The 20,840-nt window shown below is 41.6% G+C and overlaps 1 protein-coding gene across 1 annotated transcript in view; it reads right to left on the bottom strand.

Moving 5' to 3' along the window:
• fras1 (Fraser extracellular matrix complex subunit 1) overlaps positions 1 to 20,840 on the bottom strand; it is a 258,127-nt gene that overhangs the window by 183,352 nt on the left and 53,935 nt on the right. The window contains exon 3 of the mRNA XM_068720965.1: positions 902 to 1,009. Coding sequence (XP_068577066.1) covers positions 902 to 1,009 — 108 coding nt within the window. The remainder of the gene's footprint in view (positions 1 to 901; positions 1,010 to 20,840) is intronic.

The following is a 20,840-nucleotide window of genomic DNA, read 5'->3' as shown; positions in this document are numbered from 1 at the left end:
TCTATTCGAGCTAACGTTAGCTACCTGAGCTAATTATGCTAGTTAACGTTAGCTTAAGCTTAAACTAGCCATACCAGACTAAATTACTGATATATTCATAGTCAGAATCAAATATTGCACTTTAACCTAAATTGTTGGAAGCTGATCTTATGAAGCTTAATGATCTGATACTACTTTATCTAACATTAAAAAGCTGTTAGCTAAGTTATAAGGCAGCTGACGTTTAGCATTAAGCTACTGGCTAAAACTTCAGCTAACTATCTATAACTGTCAATGCGGCCTGCGTACCTTTCACCTTCAGGAATGCCATGGAAAAACTATATTTGTATTATGTAGTAACTTACCAAATGGCCATTTGTGCTTGGAAGACACCTTCGGTAACTTGTTCCACAGAGGAGCTGTGGTCCTTTGACTGCTATATATTGTTCCTCTGAGCTCAATTGTTGTCCAAAGACTAGCTAATGTTATATAATTGCATCAATGAGACTTACTGTCCCTCTGTGTTCATTTATGCCCATTAACACATGCACTTTAGTTTGTTTTTACTGCCCCAAATAGCCTCCTCATTAGCGCACTGAATGTGTAATAATCTGCCACTGAAAATAGTCCCCCAACAAATTTTGTGTTTACCCATGTTTGAGTTTGTTTTGGAACGATTTTAAAGGAAATGACTGAGCTTTCTTTTCTTTCTTTTTTTATAAAACTAAAGTTTAAAAAAAAGGCACAAATATTTGTAGTATAGTCTTTTATACTGTTCTTTTTATAAAGAATAACAGGCTGAAAGGAACCAGCTTGTTCTTTGAAAGAAAGATTTCCTGTTTCCTTGGTATGATGGCCTTCTCTAGTTTTCAGTAACAAAATAAAAAAAAGCAGCCAAACATCTCCTGTAGAAATGTCTTACCCTCTGGAAGTCACACTGTGGGTTGGGGCAGTGGCTGGGCCTGCAGATGGCCACGTCGCTGTGGCAGGTACACTCCTGACACGACTGCGGTCTCCATGATGTGTTGTTCTGTCAAGACAAAACAAAAATAAACATGAAACACTACCCAGGGCTGACTTGATTCATCACTGCAAAAGAAATAAAAAATCACTCCCTCATGCTCCACTATCATATCCTAGCACACCCACATGTCATGTTGATGTTGACAGCTGGGGGAAATGACAGTAAACATATAACTAGACCCAGTTGTGCATATTAATGCTGCTGATAAAATGTCTCGCTTTCTTTGAGATTTACAGGTGATGTGTGGCAACTAGTTGCTTGAGTTCTGCATTTTTTATTCACAACCTCTGTTGTAACTTTCCAAAGTTAATTATCTCTCCCATTCATGATATTTAACAGTCTTATTTATACCGTTCAGTGTCATATCAAGGGAATCAAACCAGCTTCCAGTGCATTGCTGCAGTTTGTATTAGAAGCTATACAGTACGTGAGGTCCATGATAGTGTGGTTTTGCTGCTCTAGCTTCCAAAATGAAATGTGAACACGGCCATAAGAAAATCATTTCACACTTTGAACTCTTATCATCCTCTACACTTGAAGCTGTATAACACTGATGGATTTCTGCTGCAGGTGGAGTGAAACTGCTTCAGTGTTGATTATAAGCCTTGAACACCATGAGATAAAAAAAAAGAAAGAAGATCCAGCCATCTTGGCTGGATCTTTGAGCATGCCGGCTATTTGTCAACAGCTCATAACACGGAGCTGACAATGTCTTATGGCTAGCTTAAAGCCAAAGCTAAATCAATACTCCAGCCTGCATATGCTCAGATATATCATCTTACAGTCCATAAATCCGATTTAGCCGGATGATTAATTACCCACTCATGACGGGAATATCCACGGGCAGCTATTCTTATGGAGTGGACACTTTGTGGTTTGGGGGGGGGGGGACTGTTAAATGTGGAGACTTTTGCTCCATGTAAGACGGTAACTAAAGAAGAATTGTTAATGGACAGGAAACTTCAGCAAACCACCAGACTTCTAATAGTCCCATATACTGTGCTGACCCAAGAGGATGTGGCTGGACGTGGTCAGGTGTACCGGCTGTGCACTCGGGGGCTCGACTTACTATTCCTGCATGTAGAACGGAAATGTTTAAGATAATTCAGTCAGGAAAGCCCCGGTACTAATGGGTACAAATGGCAATTTGACAGCAGAGCGTGCCCACCCCTAGAATGTACGTTTTATTGATGCACTGCAAAAACCATCCACCCTAAAGTCCCCATGTGCATGATTTACACATGTCTGACATTTGGCGACTCGTGGTAATATCGAAAAAGACAAAATGTCACTGACGATACGTCCTCCGTCTAGAATCCAACCCAGTTTTCACCAGGACTGTCTCATTTGTCTACAAATATAAATGTATGCCCTCAAAACAGTGTAAAATATGCTACAATCATGCCATAGCATATGAACATTCCGACTCCTCTGGTTGCAAAAAGAAGTCAGATTGTATAAAAGTCTATGGGAAAATGACTCTACTTCTCTCTTGATTTATTACCTCAGTAAACATTGTAAACATGAGTTTATGGTCTCAATGTCTAGTTTCAAGTCTTCAATACAGCAAGATGTTTATTTAGTAGATTATGGTCCATTTAGAGTCAAACAGACCATAAAGAAGGGTATGCTTTAGGGCGGGCCTACTGTGATTGGCAGGTCTCTACCAGAGACGTATATGGCGTCTCTACGTCACTCCTTCTCAGTCCACATTTGGTCACTTCTGTTCACTGGCTGCAAAAAACAACATGGTGACGGCCGTAATCCAAGATGGCCACGGCCAAATCGCGAAACTCAAGGCTTCATAACATCAGCCCACAAATCAATGGGTGACATCACGACAACTACATCCACTTATTATAAACAGTCTATGTTATAAACTGCAATTATCCTTAAATGTTTCTACAGTCCCTGAACTAGTACTGAACTTTTCCTTTAAATGTCTGTGAAAAATGAGGGCCAAACTTCATTCTTATAACAACTCCTCTCGGTAATTGAGTTAGGGTAAGCGTGCAGTAAAATGTGGGAGTAGCTATAGGTTGAGTTGAAAGACAGAAAGGAGAACATTTAATTTGGGAAAGCAGCCAGCTGAGGGGGAGAGGCACTCCTGGAAAGAAGATGTGAGCTGATAGGTTCCCTGTAACGTGGTTCGAGCTATTTATACGTGTGTTTAAATGCGAGTCTAGTGTTTGTGCATCTCTGCACAGCTGTGGCCAGATGTGTAATGAGTTTTATGTATAAGGGCAAACGTGTCATGGGCAATCTCTGCTCGCAACATTAATGTTCCAGCTCAGGGAGGAAGAGGAGGAGGAGGAGGAAGAGGAGGAGGAGGAGCGACCTTCAGAAGTATAATGTCAACGCAGACGCTCACAATCTGAGATGTATACCGACAAAGACTGGTCTGTCTAAGAAAACATAACTAGTTGATGCATAAAATGGTTATGCAGAAGATGCAAATAAAAAAAATTATTCTCGACATTCCCCTTAAACTCACCCATCAATGTTTGATTTTTTGAAAAATTCTCTGATTCCAGCTTCTAAAATGTGAATATGTCCTGGTTTATTTCCTCCTGTATAACAGTAAACTGAATATCTTTAAATTGTGGACAAAAAAAGAGATTTTAGGACGTCATCTCGGCTTTTGAGAAACACTGGTTGACATGTTTCACCATTTTCTGACATTTTATAGAACTAACAACTAATCAATTCATTGAGAAAAAATTTGACAGATTAATCAACAATGAAAATAATAATAATAAATAATAATAATAATAATAAACAGTTTGTTCCAATACGTTGTGGAAGATATTTCATGTTCGCACATGATGAAATATTTTTAAATCCTGAAGCCAAGTGTTTTGTATGGCTGCAGTATTAAAAATATAAATATTTAATTGCTCCCCGTATCATTTTTAATATTTCAGCATAAAGATGGGAGCATTATAAGTCACATAAGATCTCAAATTAAGAAGGTTTTCAGGAGCTTTTAACAGCTACCCATCATCTTGCAATAATAAGGGAATCCAGGAGGGTTCCTTGAGGAACTCCTGCAAACATTTAACACATTGAGGGTTCTCTCACTCTGCCTTTCTGTCTTTGAAGCTATTACAGAAGGTACAAACATGATGCTCCAATACAAGAAAAAGCAATCCATATGAAATACAAAACCAGATTCACTGCGACAGGCTCTCAGTGATGCCACCCCCTCCGTGCATTCACGCTATTACAGGGAGGGAAACTGCCTCTCAGGTAATGTGTTCTGACTGCTGGGAGCCATATTCCCAGGACAGAGTGAGATCCGTTTGTCACACAGAGTATCCCTCTCTGTCTCAGAGTTACTCGCCCCTGGCCTTTTCTCAACTTCTTCCAAAACTATCTACAGTCGCCGTTAAAAGGGCCAGCGTGACATCCTGACCGTAAATATTTCAGCTTGGATCCAGCAAACCGACCAATCTCACTGTACCAAGTCAATTCCTTCCAAAGTGGTGACAATCTTCTCTTGATCAAAAAGCATTCCAACAGATTTCAAAGCAAACGTATGAATGGAAAATCCGGACCAGAACATGAGAACTTCAGGCTACTCAGTAATTATTTTCTTTAGAAACAAGTGTAAAACTTCTTCAAAAATCAATTTAAGTGAAAGCAGGAAGATTGAGTTCAGAAAGTACAAGCAAAGGAAAAAGCAATTACAGCAAAGGAGAAGGTATAAGTACTGATGAATACAATACACTACATATTTTAATGAATTGTACTGTGTTTACACAAAGAAAAAGCTCCAGCACTGAAATCCTTTTTCATATCAGATACACAGACAATCCTATTTTTCACAGATTTAGAAAACTAATCGCTTCAAAGATAATAACTTTTCAGAAGATTTGACTTTTAAAATCAACAACAGACAGGTGTGTACTTGAGCCTCTCATTTTTTATGTAATGTTTCAAATATCATTTAGTTACCAGAAGGATCACTAGTCCTAAAGTGCTTTCAAACAAGAAAGAAAATTCAATTTAGCCCAAAATGTAACTGCCCCGATCCTTTGACATGTTTGAAAGTGTGTGTTTGTGTTAAAGAGGTGGGAGTGTAAAGATGATTTGTTCATTATTATCTCTGCCAGGAGGGATTGACTGCATCAGTTAGTGAAAGTGCATCTCTGTGTCTGTCCACGGCTATCACCGCCAGGCCCACCTCTCCTACATAAAGTAAGCCGCACAGACTTTATAGTTGTTTCGCCTCTTTTTGTTTTGTTCCTCATCTCTCAGTGGTTTCATGTCAATTTTTTATTAATTTGGTTTTTTTGCAGTTATTGTAACACAGTTGTCTGGGGATGTTTTGCTCCTTTTTGTACCCTTTTTGCCTCTCTTTGTTATTCTTGTCTGTTGTTTTTTGCATCTCTTTGAAGTTGCTGTGGGTCTCTTTGTTGTCACTTTGAGTCTCTAGTTTTAGTCTAGTCTAATTACAGTTTTAGTTGAGTCTAGTTTTTCTTGTGTCCCTTTGTAGCAAAGAGTCTCTTTAAAGCTGTTTTGCATCTCTTTGTAGTCTTTGTGTCTTTTTGTGCTCATTTTGAGATCAGGGGCCACTTTATTCTCTATCTTATACAGTGTGAGCACATAAATCGTAAGCTTTGGCTTCACATTGCTAACGATACACTCATACAAAGTTGCAATTAAACAACAACATTTCTGTAATACCAGTGTGAACAGCAGGTCTACAGAACTATATTAATAACTATGTATGTGTGTGTTTGTTGTTTTTAAAACCAGATAGTCATGTGTAACGTGTGGAATGCTTTGACTTAAATTGGGTAAAGAGGTCATCGGGGTTAATAATAAGTCTGTGTGCATGTGCAGGAATGCTCTCAGAAATAAGTTTCCTGTTATGGCTCTGTGGTCTTAATAGACCTGTGTAAAATTAGCACAGCAGCTAACAGTGTAGCTGACTTCAGCTCTGACTGGACTGAGTCCGTTTCAGCAGAGGTCTTCGGGGGGAGGGGATCAAGGAGGTTGCACTCAATTCCACATCCACGTCCTGAATGGACCCGGAGCGGAATGGGATTGACCCCTGGTTCCCTGTAAACAGGGACCTGTTAAAGTGGCCGGGGCAGGGGAGCAAACCTGGACTCGCTATTAACCACCCCTCCAACCTGCTCCGACGAGCCCGAGCCAGGGGAGCCGTACAGCAGTCAGCAGCGTGAGCGGTAGTGACAATCCCCCCCCCCCGACAATGAGATTGTCCCCCACAGGGACCCATACCTGGGACTCGTTGATTAAACGTCCAAGGAGTTGAGGGCTTATTTTATTCCCCTCTGGAGAAAGATATCTGCCTCAGATGTGATTTAGGACTGAACCAGCTCAACCGGCACGGCTACACGTTTCCAATTTCATAAAGAAAAAAAATAGATCTATAACTTTCACACAGTACATCCCAGAAGAAGCTGTTCTACAGAGCAGAGAGGAGTTTGAGTGTTGCTCTGTGGGCCTTTAGCTTGGTGGATTGTGTGGATGGAAGACAGAAAAATCAATCTAAAGTCATATTGAAAGGATAAGTAAATATTTCATAAGGGATTACCAAAGTCTACACAACAAATTAGATTAAAAATAAGCTTTTTCCAGGCTCCTACTGTGTCCAAATCTGACATGAAAGTGATGAGCAGGAGGAAGCTGTGCAGCTTAAAATCCCTGGACTCGGAATTGAAATTGAGGACTACTTTATATTTGACCTTTGGGGTAGCACAATTTCCATTATCAATTAATCGTAGTCCATTTATCCAAATTCAAAGGTGACGTTTTCAAGCGGTGAATTTTGTCCGACTAACAGCCCAAAACCCAAATAATTTCAGTTAACAATGACATGGAACCGATAAAAGCAGAAAATCCTCCGCTTGAACTTGATATTTTTGTATTTTTGTGAAATAGAATTGCTTAAAGAATCAATCAAATTAATCATTTCAGCATTGCAACTAGAAGCTTCAAGTTCTGGAGCATGCTAATGTTGTTGTTTTTTTTTACAGTTTTTGTTGTCATTTACTCTCCCCAGACGAAAACATTGTGTCTCATGCGATGGTCAATTTTGAGATTTGGGGCAATTTTGCTTCCATAAAATCGTCTTATTTCAGACAAGAGGAAAGAAAGAAACTCCAAAATACACATTTACAGTACAGTTTATTTTACGTCTGTAGATACCCCAAAGTTTCCATTACATAATGCTTCATTTGCATATTTGAACAGAACATTTTCAGAAAACTTGTTATACAAAAAATAATTGTCTTAATGTCAGTAATCAACTGGGGAAGTTTCATGGTGATATCTATGAGTTAAATAGCTTTTCTCACCTGTAGGGTCAAAAAAACAGAATAGTTGACGATTAATTACTTTATTTCTGGATGTTGTTTACGGCCTTCTGTCATCATACTTGAGAGGGAGCAGTGAGAAGTGTGTCTCCCTGAATGAGAATCAAGCAGGACGAAGCTGCAGAACAACCTGCATCCTCGACTCATTGCTCCTCTGGATAAATAAGGGAGAGACTCGGTCGCCCAGACGACGCTTTAAGTAGCAGATTCAATTAAAATCCAATCAAGAACAAAACGCACAGTCAAACATTAGCAGGGCTCGGGTTTTGTGGGGCCATCAGCGACACTGGTGGGAGTCTCCCGTTCGAGAAATGGGGGAAAGGGTGAAGAGAGGCAGCCTGCCGGGCCAGCAGAACGTAATTGGGCTCGAATTGGATAGAAACTAAAGCTATTACTGAGGCAAATTCAATCTGAGGACGTGATGGCTTCCAGCGGCCAAACGGGCTCTGCTGCACAACTGAGACGCTGCAGAAAACACTCGCGCTTCTCCTGGTTCTGTCAACACAGCTTTATATCTACAGCCGATCAACCTGATCACAGTGGTGTGGGCCCCGCAATCTGTGTGTACCATGTGTACAACGTGTTTCAATAATGCAACACATGCTAACAGTGGAGCAGAGGAGAGCACACGGCAAATCAATATCATGATGTGCAGACAGCGGAACAATTACGAATACATTGTTTGACTTTGTTTCTCCGATACAAAAACTCTCAAAAATCATGTTTAATTTATTAGATTTGTTTTCATAAAAGAATGCTTAATTTTATCTCCACACTAAATACATACAAACAAAATCTCAAGATGCTTCGCATGCTGGGAAGTAAAAGATTATAATACGTTAAAACTAAACAATTCAAACAAAATAACCATGCAATTATAAGGGTTGAAATAGGGTAAATTAAATTAGAGATTCGATTTTTTAAAAGCAACTGAGCCTGATTTTTTCTGGGGATTTATTCCACAAGCACGGCCCCATCAGAAGGCACAATCTCCCAAATACTTTTACTATAAAGCTACTAGCAGGAACTTTTATGTTCTGTTGATTCTGTTGGTCCCTGTAGATTAAAGTGGTAGTGTTTCTGAGCACCAGAGTCTCTTCAGAAAACCTCTCATTCTACTGCAGCAAGGTCTGACAGTCTGCCCCTCTCAGTCCTGGTTCTGGTCCTCCCGTTGCCTCCCTTCCCTCCAGCGGGTCCTGCAATACGTCCTGGGTCTCCAGCAGCGTGGTGTCAGTGTTGACTCTCAGAGAGGAGAAGGAGGAGGAGGAGGAGGAGGAGGAGAAGGAGCTGCTGCTGAGAGCTTAGCTCTCCTCCTCCCTCCGGAGGAGCAGTAACAACATCCTCTGCTGGAGGATCTGGGTCTGTCCACGCTGAACCGGTTTCTGCTGGAGGATCTGGGTCTGTCCACGGTGGACCGGTCTCTGCTGGAGGATCTGGGTCTGTCCACGGTGGACCGGTCTCTGCCGGAGGATCTGGGTCTGTCCACGCTGAACCGGTCTCTGCTGGAGGATCTGGGTCTGTCCACGGTGGACCGGTCTCTGCTGGAGGATCTGGGTCTGTCCACGGTGGACTGGTCTCTGCTGGAGGCCCGTTGGAGTCTGAGCTGAAGGAGTTTGTGGTGAATTGATTGAAATTATTTCACCAGAATCCGACCCTGTGGCACTGATGACGAGCATTAAGAATAACTCTATAGGAATAGATCATCTTCACTCTGATGGTCTCCTTTACTGATGGAGGTCACATAGAGGATCAGGACTAAACTGAGACTGGTTCAGGACCAGATAAAAGCTCCTCACAGTAACTTTAAATTCTACTAAAAGCCTTAAATAAGTTGTCAGTTGTAACAAAAAGAAAGTTGTCAGAACCAGCAGCTCAGAAAGTGCTGGAGGAAAGTAAGCTGTTTGATGTTGTAGATGACAAAAACAGGACTTGAGCAGCTCAACTCATCTGAGCAACACACACCTACAGAGAAAGTGCTGCACACATTGTTACTTCATCTTTTTAGGTATATTTAAAGAGTGCGCAGCACACCGCTGACCCGACAAAGCAGTAACAAGTTGGAACTTCAAATAAAAAGTGTCCCATTCACTCCTCCTCATTATCACCGCCTGCTCTCCAGCTGCCTCCTCATCGTTCTGGATCTAACAGCTGCATCGCTTCCGTTTTGCCAAATAACTTGTTTCCTCCCCCCCTGAAATTGCATTCAAATGTATTCATTTGTCGCCGTTTAATTGATTTACTCCACAACTTCCTTCAGCACCGAGTGATTGTATGCTAATCTCTAAGCTGTGAAAACGAGGAAGGTCAAAGCCGGCTGAAGGATGCCTAAAATTGTCACAGTCTCTTTGCCAAAAAAGGCCTGAATTAAACAAATCTTTTGGCGAATATTAAAAGCGACCACAACGATGACTCCGGCTCCTCGATTGGTCTCCTCGCGAGCTTCCACGGCTGTCCATGTGTGTTATCTGACATCTGACCACCGACACTAGCTATTTAGCATCTGGATAATCTGCATGTAAAGCAGGAGGCTCGCTCTGCCACAGGGTTAGCATTGTTATGCTAATGGGGCACATATTCATCTGAGGGAAAGGCTGAGTTTAAAAGTTTTGACTTAGCTCATTGATTCAACTTTTCTCTCCCCTAATCTCTGTATGCCTCAGGTCCAATTAGAGGACCTGCTGGTGAGACATGACAAATGACTGGCTGAGCGTTGGCCTCCCAGAGCCCATAAATCCAGCTGTCTGCCTCTCGCCGGAGCCGCTATCGCTCCTGCAGCCAAATATCGGCACCGAGCACGTAATGGGTTCTGGATCATCAAGCAGATGGCCTGAGAGAGTCAGGGTCCGCCACAAACAGAGAGAGATTAGCAGACTGGGAGGGCGAAGAAATGTATTGTTCTGTGAGATGCTACATGAATGGATCGCAATAGGAAACACCTGCTTGACAATAGGAGAAAACGTCGTCACGTCAAACCGTTTCTTCTCCTTTTTTTGCATGATGGCGTGCTGCAAGATGGAACCACACAAAAATAACTTCTGCCGTTCTACTCGGATTATTCTGCAAACTGCAATGACAGTCGCTGACCCATTTAGGAGGGTCAGGAATAGAAATGCACACTCACAGCCCGCCAGTTAATATTTGTGAGAGCGGGGAAGACACATGTGAAGAAAGCAACCACGGGGGGGGGGGGGGGGTGTTTAGATCCATCATGAATCGACGGAGTAATGGCCGACAGAAGAGGGTTTATGACAAGGCCAGGTGTGACATAAACTTTTTTTTTCCTTCCTGAGCGGCTCACCTCGTCTCGACGGCCATTAGTCCTAATGAAAAATCCATGTCAGGAGTCCAGCCCCAAAAGTTTCCACATTGCTCCCGACAGTCTGTGCTGCACTTTAGATTTAGAAATTCCAACACAGGAAAGATAAAAATTCAACACACTATTTTCTGAGAGTCTCTTGGGGATTCAGAGCCCAAAAAAAAGAAAAGAGAAAACCAACAGTGACAGAGACGAACAGAAAAGTGCGGAAGGTAAATCGTTTTTTCACCTCACAGGCCTGCGGTGAAAAGATGCCGCTGGCGTTCAATCCGAGCAGCTTCTTTCCTTTTTGATTGTGCACGTTTGTGGAGGAGCTGACTCATATTCATTACCCGGGTTTACATGGTTTCCTCACATCTGACAAAACTCATTTGCATTCAATCAAAAAAAATATATTTTGTGTCGGCGCCACGCTGCGTAATCCCGAAATCGGTTTGACAAATTGATCCAATTTGTTCCTGTTTTGTTGCTCCTGCCGTCCCTCCGGCTCACGTGTTTTCACCTCCAACATGCTGGACATCTCGGCAAGCGACCGTCTGAACAACAGCTTTAGTGCTAACAAAACAAAAGGTAAATAATTCACGCGCAGATAGCTTTGTGGGCAAGCTTTTGAAGTCGCTCTATTGTTTTATTCCTGAACACGTGGGAAGAGGAAGACGGGATTCACCTGCAGCTCTGCAATCACATTCAAGTGCACATGTGGGGTTTTTTTCTTTCAATAATGCATCAGCCCCCCCCCAACACACACACACACACACACACACACACACTCAGCCGTGGTGAAAGTCATGTTAGGTGATGCAGACAGCAGCTCCTCCATCTCTCCAGCTACACAGTGCAACCAGGGATTTGAGGCTGAGCCAACTTTCTAAATCAGTTTTCCACCTCGTGGGAATGCAGAAAATGCAACTCAGAGTTAAAAATTTAACGAGTCATTTCTGACCCATATTAAAGCCTTCTTGTGAATCTGTAAGCAAAAAAATTTGATTCTGGAGCAGCTGCGAGCAGAGATGCAGCTCCGCACTGCAACACGACTGCAATCGTGCTCTGACAAATACCGGCTGGATGATGTTTCATAAAAACTTTCTCCTGTAACTTCGGAGACATCGGACAGGAGAAAAAGGGGGAAAAGGTCAGAGGATGTCCTGTTGGCAGGATTACTGGCTGGATGTCAAGCTTACAGGCATACAGGCCGCCAACCGGAGTCACGTTGCACATTCCCAGCCAAGGTTGGACTTTAAAACACGAAGCTACAGAGCTACAATTACAGTTCATTCAGCCTTCGTCCTTTTCTCTCTTTGTGAGGCAGAGAACATCATAAAATATCTGAGCTTTCTTTGAATCGGTTCGCAGCATCAAACGCAATCGTGATCTTTTGATTCAGTCCACTGATCGTTTCTGCACCTTATCTAGATGTGAAACCTGTAACATGGCGATTAGGAAGCACCACAATGGAAACAGGATGGTCTCATTCAGCATTCGTAGCTGTGCCTACGATAAAATGATCTGCCGGAAGTTGAAGATATCCCACAGAATTGTATCGTATGTTATCTACGTTACCGTGAAGAAGGAAAGTATACGTGAAGGTACGAGAGGGTAGGTGAGGGTACGAGAGAGTACATGAGGGTAGATGAGGGTACGAGAGAGTATGTGAGGGTAGGTGAGGGTACGTGAGGGTACGAGAGGGTACAAGAGGGTAGGTGAGGGTACAAGAGTGTACGTGAGGGTACGTGAGGGTACGAGAGGGTACAAGAGGGTAGGTGAGGGTACAAGAGTGTACGTGAGGGTAGGTGAGGGTACGTGAGGGTACGAGAGGGTACAAGAGGGTAGGTGAGGGTACGAGAGGGTACGTGAGGTTAGGTGAGGGTACGTGAGGGTACGAGAGAGTACGTGAGGGTAGGTGAGGGTACGTGAGAGTACGAGAGGGTAGGTGAGGGTACGTGAGAGTACGAGAGGGTAGGTGAGGGTACGAGAGAGTACGAGAGGGTAGGTGAGGGTACGTGAGAGTACGAGAGGGTAGGTGAGGGTACGTGAGAGTACGAGAGGGTAGGTGAGGGTACGTGAGAGTACGTGAGGGTAGGTGAGGGTACGTGAGAGTATGTGAGGGTAGGTGAGGGTACGTGAGAGTACGAGAGGGTAGGTGAGGGTACGTGAGAGTACGAGAGGGTAGGTGAGAGTACGAGAGAGTACGAGAGGGTAGGTGAGAGTACGTGAAAGTACGAGAGGGTACGTGAGGGTACGTGAGGGTACGAGAGAGTACGAGAGGGTACAAGAGGGTATGAGAGGGTAGGTGAGAGTATGAGAGGGTACGAGAGGGTAGGTGAGGGTACAAGAGGCTGTGTGTTAATTGTGCTTTTAAGCACTTTTTTTCGGGGCGACATTACCTTACTAAACGAAAGTTTGGTTTACGCAACAAAACCACTCAATTTGGTTTACGAAAAACATCGCGAACGTTAGGTTAAGGCAATAAAACAGCTTAAGTAGGTTTAAAAACATCATGGTTGGCCTTTACATAACCACATAAAGTTAGATTTAGGCAACAAAACCACACAGTGAAGTTTAGGAAAACCATCACAAACAATAAGTTTGAGGGCAACAAAACCAAAACAACACTCTGGGGAACGCGGTGTTGAACATTCGTCTCGTGGTTGAAAACCCTGTGTTTGTTGGACTCATCCACTTGTCGATATTTAATACTACACCACAGTGATGCGTTTAATTTGTGACCACCACTGAAAAAAATTTGAATTTGTGTCCCTGAACACGAAACCAAAGATTTATTAGGCTAAAACATAGAAAAACTTCCTTTTTTAGGGTGTACTAGTGCAATTTTTTTTTTTAAAAAGAACACAGCAGCTACGTTCGTACATCTGCTCCCAGAAACATGATGCAACGAGTTCAAGAAGTAGCAGATGATGAAAAAAAAACTATAATCTAAAGCTCTTAAAAGCAACGCGGGGAGTTGGCACATCAGTCTTCATGGAAGTGACACGAGTCGATGGACGAGCAGCCGCCCGTCACTCACACACACACACACACGAGGATGTATGGATGACCAGATGGGGGGGGGGGCTCCCTGACAACTTCAGCGGACAAAGGGAATCCGAAACAGGAAACAAGACGCACTCTTTCTCTCTAGATGTGAGGAGCAGCAGCTGTGTGTGTGTGTGTGTGTGTGTGTGTGCTGTCATCTCGGTTAGCACCGGGCCCTCTAACCCCTCTGAGCTACACAACAGAAATAACATATGCCATTTAATGTGTGCGAGTGTGCAGAGCAGGAGGAGGCAATTAGAGCAGAGTTAAGCTGAGGGTGGCAAACTGCGAGTACACACACACACACACACACACACACACACACACACACCCTGGCTGTGCAGTTGCAGGAAACAAACACACACACACACACACACACCAACCATCCTTGCGGGTCAGTAAACTCACACAGAGATGAAAGCACTCAAACAGAAAGTACTCTCTCTCTCTCTCTGCTGCCTTTTCATTATTTTTCCCTTTCTTGTACATCTTGACCCGCTGCTCTGTCTGCATTGATAGAATCATAATGTAAATGTTAAACAGTTTATCAATAACAAGAGAACACGTCCTGTGTGTTCCCATGGACATGATGTAATGTCAGCGTCTTCCAATCAGCTTTGAATGATGCTACTGAGCCTTTGAAAATATAAAATCATGTTTATTTATTTATAAAAATGTAAACAAGTTTGAACAATGTGCAGGAGAAAATATATCCCCTATTAGATAACAATAGTTCTATTTGAAAAAAAGATAAAAAATATATAGAAACACGATTTCAAGAGTAAGCAGAAAATAAAAAATGTAATAAAAAATGTACAAATTACATAAAAGATAGAGTTTAGAAGTTTAGATACAATACAATGAAATCTGTAAAATGCCATAAAACAAAGCTAATCGTAGTCATTTTCTGATAATGTAGTAAAATAGTAGTTGGTTTTAAATATTTCAAATTTGAATTACTGTTTTTTTATGCTAAGGTCCAACATTTATAGACCTTAAATATACCGAACCCTCTATTGTTAAGTTATCCTTCTGTGTTGAGAAACATGGGGGGGTATCATTTAAATCCCCATGAATAAATAAATGTATGTAATACATATTATATGGCAATAAATCACCATGACATATCGCTGTTTTAAATGCTGGAGTTGCTTAAACTGCGGTGCAAATTTATTTTATTCACGGTTATAAAAGGCGTCAACAGCTCCAGTTCAACCTGTACTGGTGCTGCATTCAGGAGCTCTGCAGAAGAGAGTTCCTTTACTGTGAAAATGCGACTGTGCACGGACATATTTTCACATAAATCCAGTTCATTAACTACAGAGCAGCCGGTGGAAACTGACTGACTGACTGAGTCTTCACAGGAAACCAGTAAGAGGATTAACTAAACAAGCTCGGCATTACCACATCCCCACACATTTCACTTTTCTAACCGCTTGCAACAAGTCGGTGTGTGCGCATGTGTGTGTGTGATTGTGTGTGTTTGTGTGTGTGTGTTTGTGTGTGTGGGCATGTGTGAGGACGCAAGCATTCCCAGAAGTCGATTCCACCAAACAAACACACTCATGTTCCTCCTTTCTGTGATCTATTAGTGTCTTGATCGGGATAAGTGGAGCACAGCTACTGTTAAAGAAGCCAAATGGGCCAAAGTGTGCATGTATTGATGTGTGTGTAGGCATCTGTGTGTGTGTGTGTGTGTGTGTGTGTGTGTGTGTGTGTGTGTATATTGATGTGTGTGTTTGTGTATAATCCAATCTCCCTTCTCCCTGCTCTATAATTGGGTTTGTGCTCAGCAGCTCAGACCCAGGCTGGATCTTCCTTTCAGGGAGGTTTTGTCAACATTTTTATTTTTATTTTGAGTCGCAGCACACACGCACACATACACACACACACACACACACACACACCTATATACACACACAGGCTCTACAAACACCCCCGCTGACAAGATACTTCAACAAGACGTGATGTTACAAGCATCAAGCTGTGTCGTGGTGTTAACAGGAGTGCTGCTTTAGTGTGTGTGTGTGTGTGTGTGTGTGTGTGTGTGTGTGTGTGTGTGTGTGTGCGCGCGCCCCAGGGTAACTGATAATCCATGTATCCAAACCCCTAAATTGTACACGAACACTTGTTTTTGTTGCTTAAGAGGACGTTGCAGTGATTTCACAACACTGCAATCCCTCTAACTTTGAGTTTAACCTGGTTCTAACATAAACCATGAAATGTAATTATTAACCGTGTGGAGACCAGCTTTTTGTCCTGGGCTTAGAGTCCTGACTATGATGGCATATGGAACATATTTACCTCACAGGTAAAAAGTGTTTTAATTTACAGTTTCTTTACAGAAAGAAAATAAACGTGATCAGATTGATTATTAGCAGGATTACAGTTTAACACATTTTTAAACTAAAGTCTCACGCAACGGCCTCTAAAAATTATTTCACTGGGTGGAAATTTCGACTTTATTTAGTTTGTTGTATTTTGTACAGAAAGATGGGGAAGAACTTCACAGTACAATGCAAGTTATCGCAAAGCAGCAGCAATTTCACAGCTGGGACTTTGCAGAACATGCACTCTACTGTGATTTTGTTCATCTTTTAATGCTAACTAATGGGGACATTTTATTCTTTTCTCTTGTCTTTATTTGCATATTCGGTATTGAGGTAATCCAAAAGTATCAAAGTAATCAAGTTACGGTATTTTAATATAGTGATACTTGGATTAGGTTACTGACTATATTTTTCAACAGACTATTAGTAATTGTATCAGAATACATTTTCAAAGTAATCCTCCAAACACGTTGAAACATGCATCTAACAATCAGTGGTGAAAGAAGTACTCAGATCTTTTACTTAAGTAAGAGTACCAATACTACATTGTAGAAATACTCTGTTACAAGCAAAAGCCCTGCATTCAAAATCCTACTATAGTGAATATACAAAAGTATTAGCATCAAAATACACTTAAAGTATCAAAGGTAAAAGTACGCAAAGGCCAATTTCAGACTGTTTATTATAATTACAGATAATAAGGATCGATGCATTAATGTGTTAATCGCTTTAATGTTGCAGCTAGTAAAGGTTATTTACTATTTACTAATTATTATCTAATTACTTTATATGTTGTAATACATCATAATTTATTTGTTGGTTTATATTTTTAATTCTTAAGTTAACAAGTTAAAATGGAAATACAAGTACAAGTATCTCGAGTACACCACATGACTGCTAACAATAACTTCTTTATACAACTCTCAATGTTGCTGATAAAACCAACCTACTATCATCTTTAATGTCTTTTTATCATTATTTCCCTCCATGTATTGACTCTGCTCTCAGAGCTACACGTCTGTTCCTGTTGCTGCTGCAATGACCCGGTTCCCCCTCAGGGATCAATAAAAGTTCATCTGATCCGATATCATCTCCCCGGCTCCTCTCGTCTTATCTCATCTCGTCTCAATTCATCTGCAACAAGCTGCACAATCATCTGAGGCGTCTCTAGAAGAAAAAAAGACTTTTGAAGGAAGACACCGTGTTATGTTTTTAGATCGGGTATCAGGTTGTTTCCTCCAGAAGATGCAACCTAGAGATTTTTTTGTTCTGGGTTTTCTATTTAGAAAAGCTGCTCCTTAAAATACAAAAACACTTCTTTTAAAGCTAGGTGATGGCACAAAACATAATTTAAACTGTTTCTGCATCAGGCCTTTTTTCCCCCTACATTTTTCATTTTCTAAACATTTTTTGTGAATCTTATTTATCCATGTTGAGTCTGGACGTGACAGCGTCTCTTGTGTCTGTGTCATTTTCTCTTTTACATTTCATCCCAGGCATCAACCTCCGGTTCTGCCGAGTGAAGCTGATGTTTGTGTTAAAGCTGCATTGTCTCTACTGTCCATCAGGGGGCGACTCCTCTGGTTGTATAGAAGTCTATGAGAAAATGACTCTACTTCTTTCTTGATTTATTACCTCAGTAAACATTGTAAACATGAGTTTATGGTCTCAATCTCTAGTTTCAAGTCTTCTTCAATACATCATGATGTTCATGATGAACAAGTTGTATTAGTTATTTCTTTTCCTAGTTGGCATCATTTGCACATGCAAATAAAGCGAAAAACCTAAACCTTTAGCTCTTTTACGTTAGAAAACATGCAAAAAATCTGTCTGCAGAACTAAGTAGGAAAGGTGAAAGTGAATGTGGTATTCACCTTCACCTTTCCTACTTATTGCTGCAGACAGATTTTTTATGCAATTCATATAATTTTATGAAGCATGATAACTTTAACGACTTTAGTATAGTCTTCCGAAACTCTTCTTGTCATGTCTGTGAGGCTTCACTCAATTTTCATAATAATTTATTTCAGTAAAAGCATCAGCATGCCAGCGATAAAACAGCTGATTGAGCGCTAGATACATAGTCTTGTGTTTCAATGCTTCTACATGCGCTCCTTTGATTTTGAAGCTAATTTAATAAACTGCCACATGCACTGATATCTAGCTGTCAGAATACAGATATGAGGCATGTATGGATTTATTAGTGTGATGACATAAAAGCCAGGGAGTTTTATTCCCCCCTGCAGGCTGAAAAAAAGGTGCAGCTGCTCTGTGAGAAACGCAGTAAAAAAAATAAAAAAATCGCTCTAAATGGCTCCAAAAGTCTTTATGGAGGGAAACCGACCAACAAACGATGCTGTGTTGAATGACTTCACTGAGAAACGGGAGCCATGGAAAGAAAAAGTCTGCCATGTACTGTCTCTCTCTCCCCCCATTGAACACAGCGGTGGGGTTATTTGGCAGAAGACATCGTGAAACAGATCTGACAGCTGCAATGATGACGAGGACGAGGCGTGACTGCTGCCCGGACCCCTGTTAATTTCTGCAGCGTTGCAGGTCCTTACGCCGTTATGGATTTTGGGTTGAGGGGGAGGGAAATCAGGACGAGGGTGAGATTGAGTCCAGTTGATTGGTCCTGATGTTTGGGCGATGAGGATGAGTTGAAACATGAACCTCATGGAGTCTAAAAGGGAGATCTAGGAGTTGAAGGAATGCAATCTGGAGGATTTAGAAATGAGTAGAAATCTTTAAAAGCAGAGTAAATGTGTGTGTCTGTGTGTGCATGTGTGCTTCTGCTCTGGACCAATTTATCAGTTTGTGAGTAAACGTCTTTTGTTCTGCAGATACGAACACTTGCCAACGAGCAACACTTACTTCGCCCGCAAGCGCCGACGTTCCCACAACGGACGAGCGAGAAATGACGTAAGGTCACGAGGTCTCGAGAACAGTTTCACACGTAGAAAGTGATTCTATTCGTGTCGTTCCACAGCTGAAGGGTTCTTCACCTTTAGCCTCCACCGCTAGACGTTCAAGTTATTTCCCTTTTTAATTTGTATTGTTGTTTTGCTGACGTCATTTATTTTTTTTCCTCCGGAGCAGCTTGGCCTCAAGAGATAATTCAACTACAGCTCTTTAAATTCTTGCAGTAGGTGTTTTACTGGCACTCTGCTGTGCTGCTATCAGGAACCCCTGAGACGTTTGGCTAGACACACTCCCCTTCATTATGCAGGACGACTATTTAATAGGGTTAAAAGCTTGGAGGAAACGGCTGTCCTCCTGAGGCATATGGCTGAGTATATTTAATAAGCAAAAACAGTCAAATTCAAGATTTTAAATTGCATTTGGAAAAGACTAATACGACAGTCTTATGCAATGTTTAGCACACATTAAAATAACCCGAATGCCACAATTCTGACAGAGCCTGCTGAGCTTGCAGCTCTGTGAGGCTGTAATTAGGCACAGCGGTGCTTTGAGCTAAATGCTAATGTCAGAATGCTAACATGCTCACATGACGATGCTAACATGCTCACAAGACGATGCTAACATGCGATGCTAACATGCTGGTGTTTGGCAGGTATAATGTTGGCCATGTTCACTTTCTCAGATTAGCGTGCTAGCATGCAGAAATTAGCTAATTTAAAAACAAAGTGCAGCTGAGGCTGATGGGAATGTCATTAGTTTTTGAAAATCATTGTTCATAAACCATTCTGGACAAGTTAACACTTTGAACTGGTTAATGAAAAGTTAAGGGCTCGTGAAAGTTATTACATTTCATCCTGAGAGGAACATCAATGTCTGAACTAATTGCAATCCATACAATAGCTATTGAGACATTTTACTCAAAACCACAAATGTCAACCTCATTGTTGTGCAAGAAGAAAAGACACAAGATCCCCAAAGTAATTAGGGTTCATCCTCTGGGCACCATGAGTGTCTGAACCACATGCCTTCCATTAGCTGTTGAGATGTTTCATTCAAAACCACAAATATCAACCTCATGGTGGTGCAAGATGAAAAGACACAGGTTCACCAAAATAATTAAAGTTCATCTTCTGTACAAGACATTCTACAATTTATCATTGGCTTGTGCAAATAGTTTGGCACTCTAAATTTAACATCATGCTGCACACTATAACTTGCTGTAAGCTCATGCTATATCTGTAGAAATAAAGTTTTTCATTGACCTGAATACACTCGCACATGTATTAACCTCTGGCAGTGTCAGTGTGTGTGTGTGTGTGTGTGTGTGAGTGTGTACAACTATCACCCCTTCTGGCCGAAGCAGATAAATCTCTACACCAGCGCTAGGACTGACTGACCCCCCCCCCCCCAAAAGGCTTGTAGAGGAAATTGAGTGTCTGCAACAGTCCAATCACCTTTAAGAAGTGTAACTCTAAAAAGGTCAACGCCGCCAATCGATAACCCTCAGAGAGCAATTTGCAGTCGTCACCTGTCAAGTGAGCGCAGCATCCAGACCTCGGGGGCGAATCAGCTGGCGAAGATGGCATCACTTTAAGATAGGGGAGTACAAGAGCTCTGAGGAACCTGAAGGGCTCCTTCAGGCTTCAGACCCCAAGAGAACCGGCAACGGATCTTTATAGAACTGTTCCACAAATCTGACTCAGTTTCAATTTTCACAGCTTTCAGTTTGTTTTCATCATTTCTAGGAGTAAAAGGCTTTACACATCGAGGGAGTAACGAATAAACGACACAAAAATTAGAATATTTGACTGCAAATATATATAGTTTCAAGTCTTCTTCAATAAAGCATGATGTTCATTTAGTAAATTATGGTCCATTTAGAGTCAAAT

This window comes from Cebidichthys violaceus, unplaced genomic scaffold (assembly GCF_023349555.1).
Source record: "Cebidichthys violaceus isolate CVI_PGR_0920_01 unplaced genomic scaffold, fCebVio1.0.p SCAF_26, whole genome shotgun sequence".
Classification (NCBI taxonomy): domain Eukaryota; kingdom Metazoa; phylum Chordata; class Actinopteri; order Perciformes; family Stichaeidae; genus Cebidichthys; species Cebidichthys violaceus.
Note: the sequence above shows the minus strand (reverse complement) of the source record. Positions and strands in the feature narration are given on the sequence as shown.